The 14,528-nt window shown below is 36.5% G+C and overlaps 1 protein-coding gene across 1 annotated transcript in view; it reads right to left on the reverse strand.

Annotated features, from left to right (window-relative positions):
- The window catches only part of ARHGAP15 (Rho GTPase activating protein 15), an 898,999-nt gene extending 884,797 nt beyond the window's left edge, over positions 1-14,202 (reverse strand). Inside the window, exon 1 of the mRNA XM_007934953.2 lies at positions 14,038-14,202. Coding sequence (XP_007933144.1) covers positions 14,038-14,202 — 165 coding nt within the window. The remainder of the gene's footprint in view (positions 1-14,037) is intronic.
- Between the last annotated feature and the right edge of the window lie 326 nt (positions 14,203-14,528).

The raw sequence follows: 14,528 nt of genomic DNA on the forward strand, positions 1-14,528 counted from the left end.
TACATTGATTGTTTTTCTAATGTTGAACCATCCCTGCATACCTGGTATGAACCCCACTTGGTCATGATGAATGATTTTCTTGATATGCTGTTGGATAAAAGGAGATATGAGTTTTGGAGCTATCTTTGTAACTTAGCTTTTTATGGTTCCCAGTTTCATTAAAGAAGACCGTTTTAGATGTCCCTAAAGCAAGCATTGCCATCTCCAATGTCAGGTAGGTAACATTAAACCATTGAAGTTGGTCTGCTTGGAACTGTTGAGAAGTAGACAGTACTTTGCTATCCTGATGGGGCAATGGCTACTTTACTTCATCTGATTATTGCTTGTTTTAGGAGTGTTGCCAGATTTTCTGGTTTGATGAGAGAGGTCACAAGTGCAGATTTTTATGTGAAAGATTACAGTGCTAAAATATCACTGGGTTTCAAAAAGAAGAAGAAATAAACATGGTCTAGATCAAGTAAAACACATCTTTGGGTCAAATTCAAAATGCAAGTTGCAAGTCCAGTGATCTCTGAGATTCCTTTAATATTTGTTTCTAAGTAGGTTTTTATTCTTCATGTCAAGCTATTCTCTTTACATAGAGAAACACAACATCTAACTTGGCAAAGATGTTCCAGAAAAGAATCTATGAGAAGCCTGAGAGGAGGATGTTTTTGTACGGTAGTGTGTGTGTGTGTGTGTGTGTGTGCTTTGCTTATTATGGCGTGTTGCATGTCAGTGGAAGAGGAAATGCAAATTCTGGCAAAGTTTAAAAGTCTTCAAGTTAGGTTGAATTAATAAGAATGTCAAGTAAATATTAATTAGATGATTATTTAAGTCTAATTTGATGTAAGTTTTGTGTAATAATGTGAACTGATAGAAAGCATCGTTTCTCTTTTTTCAGGGCCTAATGTGGTTCTTTTTCATAAGACTTAGAAGTCTACAACTTTACTTAAGCAGAGAGTAACTTCTTATCAAGTTTTCAGAAATATTTCACAAACTCCACATAACTTACATCATGGATACCCCAGAATAAACAGAATAATATTTATGACTTGGTGACAGGAGGTTGCCATTTTCATACACAATCACAGTTGTTTTTTAGTGTTGTTCAAAGGCAGCAAATGTTTGTTAATTTATAATAATATAAGAGTCCAAACTTGAAACTAAATCTAAATGAGAAAATCCGTATAAGAAATTCATATTTAGCTGTATAATAAAGTCTGTTTTGACACTCTCAGTGAAATGTGATAGGAACAACATTTCTGAATTTATAACTAACAATTGTCCTCTTCTGACTTGCTGCGTTATGCCCTTGTGTCTGAACAGTTAGTCAGTGAACAACTTTAAGAGATTATAAGCTCAAATGCTTTCAGGACCAAGCAGGAAACATAAATTCGTGAAGAAAATACACTTCAAATTAAAGGTCTTCAAAATTCAAAATTTTAAAAACATCATGCCAGCCAAACAAAAACATCAGTGGATCAATTTAAGTAAGTAGCCCAGCCATTTGTTTGTAACTCCTGCTTTAGAACCCATTAGCCTAGCCTCACTACAGCATGCAAACAGTGTACATGGGGTCAATATCGACTTTAACGGGGAAAACCTCGCTGAACAGATCCATGAGCCCAGGTGAAAGGAAGACTATCAGAGCTCTAGACACACCCTGGTGATGTCGGAAAGCACTGGTCTTCCAAGATAGGTTTTAGTTAATCGGTCAGGTAGGAGGGGGTTAGAGAGGGCAGTGTGCACGGAGAAATGCTCAGAATTACATTGTAAAAACAACAACTAATTATTTTTAATGCATCCTGAATCTGATTTGAATTTCTTTGTCCATTTTCATATCAAGGCTTCTGTCCAATTGTCCACACATGAGAGAAATAGAAATTGTAAGATTGTAAGACGTCAATAGAGCATATTTTGTGTGTGATCAAGTAATCAGAATGATGTAAGAAATATCTTGCCTTAGGCAGAGCGAAATCTTTAACCTTGTTAAGTGACTGGTTGATTTCAATACCTGGTTGTTACTGTATTCTGGCTCTATGCAAAAGAACACTGATGGCACAAATTGTAAAGCTCTACTGCTAACCGAAATGTTGGTAGTTTGAACCCACCCAGTGGCTCCTCTAGAGAGCCGGTGATCTGCTTCTATAAAGATTACAGCAAAGAAAACCCTATCGTGCAGTGCTACTGTGTTACATGGGTTCACTGTAAATCATAATCAGCTCGATGGCACCCAACAACGGGTCTATAAAATACGAATAAATTATTTTTCCAAAAATTGTTTTCCCTTTCTCTTTCCTTTTTTTTTTTTTTTCTAAATTGAATGGATGGAGTAAGCCTTACGTTAACTCATTGTGAGCTGAGACTCTGTTTCTGATGTTTTCTTCATGTCTGGTATTATCATTTTTGTTTTAGTGAGAGTATACATCAGTACCAGGGCCCAATAATGTGCTTTAAGGACAATGTTTGCCTGTTCCTCTTAAGTAGACAAGAATAACACTGATAGGAACCACTTTGGTAGGTTTGTAGATTAGATCATTTTCACTTTAGAGACACTTAGAGGGACATGAAAAACGGTAGGGTTGAGATGGTGAGCACTCCACAAGTGGGGCAATACTAATAAAGGGGACAACAAGATGCACTATTAAAATAAAATTTACTAGGAACTATAAACTAATAAAGGAGGAAGTGCAGTCAGAATGCTCTTTGGATGTGAGAAACGGCCAGACTTCACCTCACCTATTTTGGTCATGTTATAAGCAGGGCCCATTCCCTGGAGGATATAATGCTTGGTAAAGTGGGGGTTCAACAAAAAAGTAGAAGGCCCTCAACAACATGGATTGACACAGTGGGTACAATGATGGGCTCAAGTATAGCAAAGATCGTGGGGCTGGCACAGGACCGGGCAGTGTTTCATTGTGCTGTACATACGGTTGCTATGAGTTGGAGACGACTCAATGCCACTTAACAACAACAACAACAACAACAACAACATGAACCAATAGGCCTACAAGACATTGTTGTTGTTGTTGTTGTTATGTGCCGTCGAGTCGGCTCATCGCGACCCCTCCTTGGGTTTCCGAGGCAGTATCACTACGGAAGTAGGATTGCCCAACCTTCCTTCCGAGGAGTGGCTGGTGGGTTTGAACCGCCAGCCTTCTGGTTAGCAGTCAAGCGCCTTAGGCACTATGCTACCAGAGCTCCCTACAAGACATTAGGGTGAAAGTAATAGTAATAAAGTTCCCTTTAATATGTAGCATTAGATCCCACATGGATTTACAGATGAGAATTATAAAAATGTCACATTAATAATCTTAGTGAAAGTAAATGCTAATTCAGTATTTTCAAGACAGGAAGATATTTTCTTTCTTTTTTGTTTATTTATGTATTTCTAGTATGATATTAAAAGCATGGAGGTTAAGGATAGCAAATACAGGAATGTAAACTTGTTTCCTGTCTATTTCATCTTGTGCTATTGGCATTAGCTCTGTCAATAATTCATGGTAAAAGAGGAAGTTGCCATGAAAGGTTATCCATTGTCAGGCTATGATCAATAGGTAAGACCACAGCGTGTGATGTATTATCAAGTATCAGCCAGATTCACTTTCTTATGGATTTTAAAAACAGTGGTAGTTCTACTTGATTTGCCTTACCTGAAGTATGCTTATTTGTTCATTAACGTTTCACTACTCGTTTTAAAATATGCCTGAATTCATTGCATGATCTGGCAATGAGCCATGCAGATTTGCCCCTATGTTTTCATGCTGGAGTTTGTATTAGAGCAAACAAAACTGTCACTTTGTTTCCTATCTTCCTATATTGGGTCACTTTGTGCTACATGATATGATCTAAGACAATTCAATGCAAGGAGACACATGTCCCTTCGCATTGGAAATGTGAGGAATTCAGCTTTCTTTTGCCCTGTGGGAAAGAAAGCAGGTCTGGTGCCCAAAAGTAGTCAAGGAAAGTTGGGTGTCATCACTGTTCCTCTTTTTCCATAGAGATAATGTAAAAACATGAAGGAAAAACAGCACTGGTTTCTTTATGAAGGGATTAAAACAAATGAGTATGTTAATCACTTGTGTTTATTGTACTGTGGAAGGGCACTTGCATAAAAAGCATGACTATTATTTTCAACCACATTCTCAATTTAGTATCATCCTGAAACCCAGGAAACATTTTCATTAATTGAAATGACCTCCTAAGAGATAATAAAAATAAGACATTAGTAGTTAGTTACCTCCTTTGATTTAGAAAGTTAAAATGTCTGATTTATTCTGTCTATTTCAGACAGACCTCTGAACTTTCTGTCAGACCTCTAAACATGTTAATATTAAACTCTCATATTTGCTTTTGTTTCATTTTATATTATTTTTTATTTCATCAACATGCTGGTATATAAACAAGTTGAGCATAAATTAATGAGATGTCTATGACAGGAAGTACTTTTATAATCAAAGACACTTGTGCATGCAAATATATAAAATATGTAAGGTTGCCTATGGTGACTACCAGAAACAGGCTGGCGCTTCTTTTTTAAAAAAAAGAATTAAATGAAATAAGATGAAGAAGAAGAAGGAGGATGAGGAGTGAAGGAGAAAGAAGAAAGCTAGAATAAGGTAGCCCTGAAATCTCTCTGAAGTTCTCTATCTTCCATCAAAGATTCTGTTTTCATTTTTTTCTTTGGCATATCCTTAAACCTGCTTGGGAGCTCTGGTAGCATAGTGCAGAAGGCATTTGACTGATAACCTCTTAATACCTAACATCCATATCCTACTACAACTCAATCCTGTGACTCTCCTCCAATAACCTTATTGCCATTACATTGGAAGTGATTAGAAATTTTAAAATCTATCACCTCAAAGGAGACATTTGTGAGGTTACTTATAGAGAAGAAAGCATTATTTTTGGGACAGATTCATGGTTGTATATTTGCTAATTACTTGCAACACCAAAAAAAAAAGGAAAAGAAAAACTCAAACACAGTGCCATGGAGTCGGAGCTGACTCATAGCGACTCCTTCTTGGGTTTCCAAGGTAGTGTCACTACGGAAGTAGGTTGCCCAATATTCCTTCTGATACAACACACATCAGTGCAAAAAATAATGCCTTTTCCTTATATATTATTATTTGGAGATGGAGCTGCTTATCAGTTTTTAATATGCTCTTTGAAAACTGACGTGTAGTTTACCCACATCTCTTTAGGAACACAGGGATTCAAAGACTGGATAAAATACTTTCATGCCTCCCAAAACAAACCTGAGAGGATAATTAAACAGATGGTAACAATAAACTGAATCTGAACACATTAGGAACTGGAGTCCCTTATTAAAACTTACCAATTGAAGGAAAGGAAAAAAAGAACAAAAACAGAAAAACAAATACTCTGGGGAAGTGTTTTAGCAGCCAACACCTTTACGTCTGCCTTGACCTCGGGAGCAGAGGCTAATCAACCATTTAGGAACTGGTTTTCTTCCACCTAGAAAAGGGCAAGCTAAAGGTTTTCTCACACTTCGAGGAGCAGGAATGCAAAGTAGAGCGTAAGACTAAAAGGAATGCAACTGTTTCTCAGGATTGCCTTCAGAGACATATGTTTTAGACACACAATTTTTGTAACTATAAATCCACCACTGCCAGTACTCTTGCCAAACACCAATACCTCTAAGTCAGAGGCCTCATGCTTAATGCACAAAGCCGTCTTCTTCTGCCTTGGCCCAAAAGTAGTTACTTTCGACTTGTGGGATGACTCAGGTATTCTGAATCTTTTCAGCCTCATTCTTGGCTGTAAAATGATACCCTGTTTACTTGTTTATTCCACCCTTGAATCATATTAGAATCATATTAGAATTTGAATCATATTAGAACTCATTTCTCTTATCTTAACATTGTCAATTTATGCTGAATTGAGGCAACAGAGGTATTGAGGCAATTTTGATAAACCACTATATATATACACACACACACATTTTCCCTGGAATATAAAATTAAGTTCAAATATATATGAATTTATAGAGCGAGGATGAGGAGCTGGATGGAGGGAGAGAGAAGGAAAGAGGAAGAGACTGGAAGAGAGAGAAAGAATCTACTACATGCAATTAAGACAGGAGCTGGTTACTGTAGGGGAAGCAAAAATGCTGTTGTGCCCTCCCACATGCAAAGATGCCATTGTGCCATCACATAAAGCATTTACAACATAGGGGATAGAGTAAATGTCATTGTTCTTCTGTTTCTCAACCTGCTTCAATTCTCTGCTTCACTTGGCAGGTTCTTTGAGTGTGGACAGAGTGCCAATTATGAGAAACATTCATCATCGGTACAACAATGAAGTTAGCTTAACTAAGTGGTAGCAAGCAAAGGACAATATTCAATATCTTGTGATTAAGAATAACCATGGGTATGAGACGGATGCATTAAAGGACATTTTTGAAAATTGAGCAAGACATTAAAATTGGAAAATATACAAGCTATAGACAAATGTGGGAGCTCTGGTAGCATAGTGGCTAAGGCACTTGACTGCTAACCAGAAAGCTGGTGGTTCAAACCCACCAGCCACTCCTCGGAAGGAAGATGGGGCAATCTACTTCTGTAGTGATACTGCCTTGGAAACCCAAGGAGGGGTCACTATGAGTCAGGTCCGACTCGACGGCACATAACAACAACAACAACATACACAGATGTAAGCCAAATGGCAAAAGCCACATTCTAGAGGGCAGTTTTCCTATTTGTGAGTACACATCCCAGATCACACTCTCCATTTCTAACTTTTTTTGAGTTTTTATACTTAATAAGTGTAAAAAAGAGAGTTCTCAACTTCTGATACAAGTGTAGCTAAAAGGATACACCTTGGGAGTTTGCTATAAAATTCTCTTAATAATATACACTACAGCTCCAAAGTTATTTTAAGGATGAACAGCATTATATGAATTAAATAGGAGATGCTGCAAGTAATTTAGTTGAAAAGCATAGTTGCTGCCACACAGAGTATTAGGTAACCTTTTTTAATTAGAATGTATACTCTTAGATTACTGATGATGAACATCAGGGGACCTGAGATTTTGATTTATCCATAATTCTCCTTTATGTCTACACTAAGATGTGAAAATGAGCCCTCTCGTTTTAACTGGGTATTTCAGAGTCTGTGCTTGCAGGAGCAGATTCTGTTTTACCTGTCATCTCCAGTACTGCTCTGCCCCCTTGTGCTGCTGCCGTGAACTCAACAGAGGAACAGTTTTCCTTAATCTTTGTACATGAACTACAGAAAAAACCCACTATCACCTCTCACTTTTCTGGCAAGTTCAAGGTCAGTGTCTAGCTATTTTCAGCTCATCTCTTCTTGATCCATGCAGAGAAATGACAAGGTAACGTGATTCGGGGTCAGCTGTATTACAGGAACCGTTACATAAACGGAGACAGTGAAAATCAATCCTAGCTGACAGTGACTTCGGGATAATCAGAGCTCACTGGATGCCGCTGTCAGCTCGCCGGCATCAAACACCCTGTGACTTCTGTCAGATCTTTTTAATAAAACTATATTCTCACTTTCAGCAACCTAAATAAATATTTCACTTGAGCAGAAATCTGTAGACTCTTTTAGCCCTCTAGATTTGTAAACTCTCCCAATATTTGCTTGACAAATTTCATGGATGTTATCCGTTAACACCCATGTGGTTCTTTATTGACCTGGGATGGAAGGTACTGCTGTGAAACCTGCCCTTCTTTGTGTCAGTGGTGTGCGATGTCTTACAGACTGTTGAGTGTTCTGCCTTGAACTCAACACCTTTCCCCAGATCATCCTAGATCTAACTTCTTTCTCTTCCTTCTCAGTGACAGAATATCTTCATCAATCATTTCTTGTTGGAGGATTAGGTTTCCTCTCCCTATTTAATTGTTGACTGTTGCTTTCATTTTTGTCTCTTACTTTCTGCTGGAACATTTTCCCCTAGTACAGAATGGGGAGCAGCGTATTTATCAAGATGTTCCAAGTTTGCGGTGTTCCCACTAAAACCTGGTATGTCAGATTAGGGAAGGAGATCTCTTATCCCACCCACCTTGTGCTCCCTTGAAACAGTGAGGCGCTTAGCTGTACTTGATGGAAGAAAAATTTACCATAATATTAGTTGTCAGTAAATTCAAAGACGGAACTCCTAGAGCTATAAAATGGATTAGAAGCAATTTAAAAAAGAATTAACAAACTAGAGTAAGAGTATACTGTCAACAAACAAATGCTCCATCATAGGACTGCAATTTGGAATTTTAATTACCCCTCTGCTTCTGTAACAAAACAATGTCTGAACTGGCAGCGATTTGAATCTCTCACAGGTCATTGAGCATTCTAGTTAATTACTCTATGAATAGCCTGTTTTTCTCCCCTCTGGAAACACGTTTCTAATGGCAGTCAAGGTCTGACAAATGTGTCATCTACATAATTAGCTAGGAAGCAACACAAAACATTAAACATGCTTTGTGCCGACAACTATCAAAACATTTCATTTGTTGTCAATTATTCATTACTTTGTAGGTTCTGAAGGGGTTGTTATTATGGAAATAAGTCCAGATGCTAACAAGGTTAGAGTTTTGGATTCAAATTAGTAATCAGAGGACTAACTTTTAAAAAAATGTATCTCATGTACATTCAGCGCCATGTTCAATCAGTAGGAGATTATAAACAAATTTAGCTCTGCTCAAGTTAAAATGGAAACACACAGCCACAGACGCGAATCTGAGAGGCCTGGATCATTCTTTGAAGCAGAGACTTGACCCTGGCGTCGTAAACTTTCTGAACCTTTGGCAAGTTCAATTTGTGCTTGGTAAACAGAGTTAAAGATTTTCACAGCATGAGATGACATAGGATGACAAGAACAAGGAACAAACTCTCTGGTGATTTTTTGAATCATCTTTCCCCCCCGGGGCACATTGTTTAAATTCAGAATAGTAGGTAGTAAACTTTTTTGTCTGCTGTACAGCATGATCACAAACTACATCAGCGTATTTACCTTAGCTAACCCATGAATTTCATATTACGCCTTTGTGTGTGTGTGTGTGTGTGTTTTCTGAAATCTTGTTTCTTTTATTATCATTTTAATATTGTGTATGAAGCCAAGTATTGTCTTGAAAGCAGCACTCCTAATGTGTATAGAGGATATAAAAACATTTCTCAACAAAATTGACCTCTCAGTGGTAAAGAAAATTGCAGTGGAAGACACATTATTGCATAGTCATATCTGAGGCTTGAATCTACAGAGAGTCTCACTCCACTGTCCTCCAGCTCTTCCTTATAAACCAAAATGGCTCACAAATGTCATCCACAATAGTCCAATAAAGATTAGGAACAAAACACTGTCCTTACATTGATGAGATAAGAAGGATTTAACTGCGGAATGCAGTGTGTAAGAACAGTTCATAAGGCTTGTTCTTGAATCAGAAAAATACAATTCAAATTATAGCTCTGTGTGTCTAGAATTTAATTGAGATGATCAATTTATTTTCTGCATAATGTTTGATCAGATGCCTGTATTACAGAGCTAGATGAAAAGAAAAGAAAGAAAACAAATCCCATCAAAAGAAATCAAGAAGACCCGTTATCAACAGGGTGTGCAAAATATGTCAGGAAATAATTCTACCCAGAGTGTGGAGGATGCCCAGTTTAAAAAAAAAAAAAAAAAAAAGATCAGCCACTCACTAACAGAAAATAATTGTCTGTATCTATATCTTTCAAAGCAAAAAAAGGCAACCACATCTTACACTAAATAGGACACATTCAACTAAGCTTTAATAATCTTTATGCAGAAGGAAACTAATCCATTTTCAGATCATATGATCCACAGCAATAAAAGGAAATCATCAAACTAAAAACAATTTTAGAAATGGCTGCAGACTCTCATTTAATTAACATGCAACAGATCATATATTTATGAGGAAGTCAAAATATTTAGGAAGCTTATAATCCTGTAAGCCTTAATGTGGTATAAAAACAACAAATAAATGCAAAGTGTTACTGTTACACATGCCTGCCTGATCAATGGTTTTCACATATTGATCTATAAATGGAGTTGACAGTCTGTGTTGGCTGCACATTTTCCAAGCAGCGCTATTTTTGTACAAAACCAATACGGGCAATTACCTTTGTTTGAGATGCCAAATCTTATCAATTCAATGTGATTTAGTGTCATTTTAATTAAATATCAGGATCCACTTCAGGACAATTTATACAAACAAAGCCTCAAACCTGACTATAAGCTTGATTTGAAGTAAACATGGACAAGCTCTGCAATCTCACAATATTTCTCAAAAACTCTGCTAAACAGAAGGCTTATATTTTTAGCAGCAATTTTTATGTCTGCCTTTTTGGCTAGCCACAACTTTGGCAAGTATCCTATAATCACAGAAGTAAGAAACAAAAGAAAATTGTTTCCTCTTTCTCTTGATAATGTATTAAAAAGAAAAATGAACTAACAGAGTCTGTTAATGGAAGAAAAAACAGGCTTGTATGCTAATGTTTGGGAATGGCTTGACCTAAGTCTTTATCTGAACACCAATAAAAAGATACGTCCCTGTTCATGATGATCATGAATGAAGTAATGCACTTCTGCAGGGTTTACAAGATGAAAACAGTGAATATTCATACATGTTGCTGCTTAAGACATCAGCATTAAGTGCCGCAAAAGCTCCCACTTACTAAACCCTATGTCTGCAGTTTACTGATTTGGGCTATTTAAACTCTTCATTAATATCTATTCTAAACTGTCTAGTAGGATAGAGCATCCTTCTTATAAATAACATCAAAGCCACATTAAACCTTTTGCATTAGCTGTTTGCTGGGTTGCACATTAGCCTTTTTAACCTTTAAAGAGGCACACTTCACTTGCCCCATTTATTCACACTAAGCCGTCTGCTTCTCTAGTTAGCACATTCGGGTAAATAAGCAGCCACCTTTAAGAGATCTCACTCTGGTGCTCAGGATGAGACAACAAATCACTGAGACCAAAGAGTGTTCCATCCTTTCCAAGCAAAGGTCTCCAGCTCTCTCTAGAAGATAAGCAATTTTCTTGCTAACGATGTCTTCCCACATGTAAACTTCCCACCTCTACAATATTTCCCGTACAGCAAAGTAGCCTTTTTGAATTTTTAGAAGGTCTTGATCTTATTAACCAAATAAAAATGATTATTTGATGCCTGGAGAAAATGGTGCACACCAGCAATAAAATACTATTAGAGTACTAAAACTTGCCTTACTAAATAATCTCCCTGTGGCACTTAAATGATCAAAAATTTTAATGTAACAAGTAAATTAAATTGTGTGTCCATAGTTTAGGTACAGAGATACATGTTTATAATGGAATGTCAAAGTATTCTTCTATTTAAAATACCATTAATATAGGCTCGTGATACAGATTGGATAATTTTAAATTATGCTCTGAGTTCACAGTCAAATTAAAATATTTTAAATTAAGCAAAATAAAAGAATGGAATTCAAAAGTTAATAACAAAATTGGATTGTTGATTGACCCTAGACCATGTTGTCATTCATGTAATGGATTAACGAATATTATAATGACCTATAAGGAATTAGATCATTCTTAATGTAATCATCAGATTCTTGTGTTACTACAATCTCTAGTAAGTCCATGTTATACCTATGTAACTGTTATGCTAGTGAACAAGTAATAATGTATTTAATATATATTAAGTAGCATGCGTAATATGCATATGTGGCCTCTAAGTACTCTTAAATTTTTCTGCAGATTAAATATGCGTCTGTTACAACAAACCTACATGTGAACATGTGCACACATTCTTAATATACAACTCCTCCCACTTCTTGTAAGTTTAAAGTCTTTCCCTTTGACCTCACCCACCCTTCAGCTTCTGAAAAATCAGATTCTTAGTTTAGCTTCAGTAGAAAACTTTAACAGGCTTGTTTGAATAAATATGCCAAAATACTTTACATTCTGTCAGTATCTAGTCAGAAAATTGTGCATGGAAAAAAGAGATGAAAAGAACTGAGACAGAAAGAAAATTAGTGGCATGGCAAGCTTTCAATACAGTATCTCGGAGCCAAGTTTTCTCAGTGAAATGACATATCCTCACTAAAATACCCCTTTTATATAATTATGGCTGAGCACACATCACGAAAAGTAACTTTTATTTTTGTTCCTTATCGAGGAATACATATTGCCCAGGCTAAGAATGCGGAAACAAAAGCTGGGATAATTATAGCTAATTTAACTTCGGAAAACTCTTATTCTCTAACAGTCCAGGATACAACCCCCCAAACTAAAGTTATGTAACAAGGTAATATCAACAATGAGAAACTGCATGATAAAATCCTGCCCAAAAGTGAAAAATGCTAATTTTGTCTCATTTAGCAGCTGGATACAGAAATGCTCATTAGTTTTAAGAGGGTTAATCCTTTTAACTTTTGCATATTGATATGCCAATTATGCCTAATTGTACAAGAGGCATCAGTCAAGGTAATAGTGCATAAACACATGAAAGTTATTAAGTACATCCCAACATGTAATAAAGTAGGTGTTAATTGGTAGCTGAGTTCTGCGGGCTATTGAGGTGGATAATTCATTGAGAGATGGATCACTTGTAATTTCTCTCCATAATTCCTTTTGCAGTCTCATGCTGTGATGTTTTCATGCTTGTCAAAAACAACTGCGGCATAGTGCCTTTTGTTAAACACAGCCAATAAAATATGTTAGGCATCATTAAATATACTTAACTTTTAAACTTTTTCAAAGGTACAGTTCTTACTTGATAATACATTATAGAGATTCCAATAATTTACTCTAACCACTGTCTCAAGTTCATAGTTGAGGAACATTTTAGCTGGTTTAAAAGCAAAGTCAGGCTGGCAGTGTTGTGCCTCCCAGCAGACAATACTTTTAAACTAGAAAGTAAGTAAGGGAAAATGAATCTCTCATTAGTTACCTTATCTAAGGAAGCACTTCTCGCTCACAGTATATAATCACTGGCTTCCTAAAGTTAAATTTGTCTATGACACCTGAAGAAAGAATGATTAAAATATTTCTCAAGTTCCAGAGATTGCTTGTGGGTTAATTTTGCAGTTGAAATTCGAGTGAAAAGTGGGGAATAAATATAATCGGTAACATGCTACTCAGCAAGTTTATCTCATTTAATAACTCAGTTAGGGAGCTGAATATTTCATAGGCCCCTATGATATTAACAGAACACTCAATTAATAGCTCACATGTTTCTGCAGAGTGCCTGGGACTTGCAGCCTGTCCCCAGCTAACCTGTTTCTCACTCTTGCTCTCACTGTGAGAAACAAAGTAGATCTGGGGTCCAAAAGAATGGCTAACATTGCATAAATAATTTTGTAACATCCTATGGCCTCAGCTGCAAGTTGCCACCATTATGGAAGAAAATTAACCAGAGGAGACTCATTGCAATCAGTGTGTTTAGTGGCTCAGGATGCGTGCAGGGGCAGGGACACAATTGGCAATAGAGTTCATCTCTAACTATTTTATTTCAAATCTTCCTAATTACACATTATCGAGACAAAATGGCTTCCTCTCCAAGCCTTAAATAGCCACACCACTTCCATCATTGAAGACTATCCAAATAAAATCTTAATTCCCAGTATCATATATTATTGGGAAATTTTAAGGAAGAGATTTTTCTTTTCTTTCTTTCTTTCTTTTTTATTTTTTTAAGGATTTTGTTTCCTACTTTATTCTGAGCTAATTTTAGCCTCTGGCTTTTTGAAGCGATGTACTGTATTTGGAAGTACAAACACCACATGCTAGCATAACCTCATTATTTTTATGACACTGAAGCATGATAGTGGAGGCCCTTAAAATGAGTCAAAGGTGCTTTTCAGTCTAGCTCCAAATCCACTTTATCGCTCTGGATTAAGCCCAGTTCTCTTCTCACAACTGGGGATATTATTATGACTATAAGTAGACAACAAAAAATGCAATACAAAAATGGTTTTCTCATGCACATTAGGAAAACAAATAAAGCAAAGCTAATTAGGTTTTCTTCTTTTTTAATTCTATATGATATAGAACTTGGTTGTTTGACTTACGGGTTCAGTGCTCTTTCCAATATCAGTGAGGATCATGGATTTGCTTTGGCTCAGTCTGTCGTGGTGGCTGTTTGCATTTTTGATTCTCATTTGCACAGTGCCTGTGCCTTGGCAGGTGGAACTCAGTGGTTCCACAGAGGTATCAGAATTCGTAGATTTCTGCATATTAAGATATTATCCTGATAAAACATAAAAATACTATGTTATTCCAAATATATATTTTTTTTGCATGGGAAAACTTTTGACAGAGAACACATGTTCATTAACTATTAAGATATAAAAATGAAGTAGAAGTCAATCAATAACAAGGTAATCACTATGCTAAATTTGTCTATGACACCTGAAGAAAGAATGATTAAAATATTTCTCAAGTTCCAGAGACTGCTTGTTGGTAGCTTTTTTTTTTTTTTTTTTTTTACTTATGTGGCTAGTTCTATACGTACCGGAAGACTTCAAAAGTTGGTAGGCAGAACACTCATTATCTGAGTAGT

The sequence above is a fragment of the Orycteropus afer genome, unplaced genomic scaffold (assembly GCF_000298275.1).
Source record: "Orycteropus afer afer isolate SDZICR_OR568_19922 unplaced genomic scaffold, OryAfe1.0 scaffold00023, whole genome shotgun sequence".
NCBI lineage: Eukaryota > Metazoa > Chordata > Mammalia > Tubulidentata > Orycteropodidae > Orycteropus > Orycteropus afer.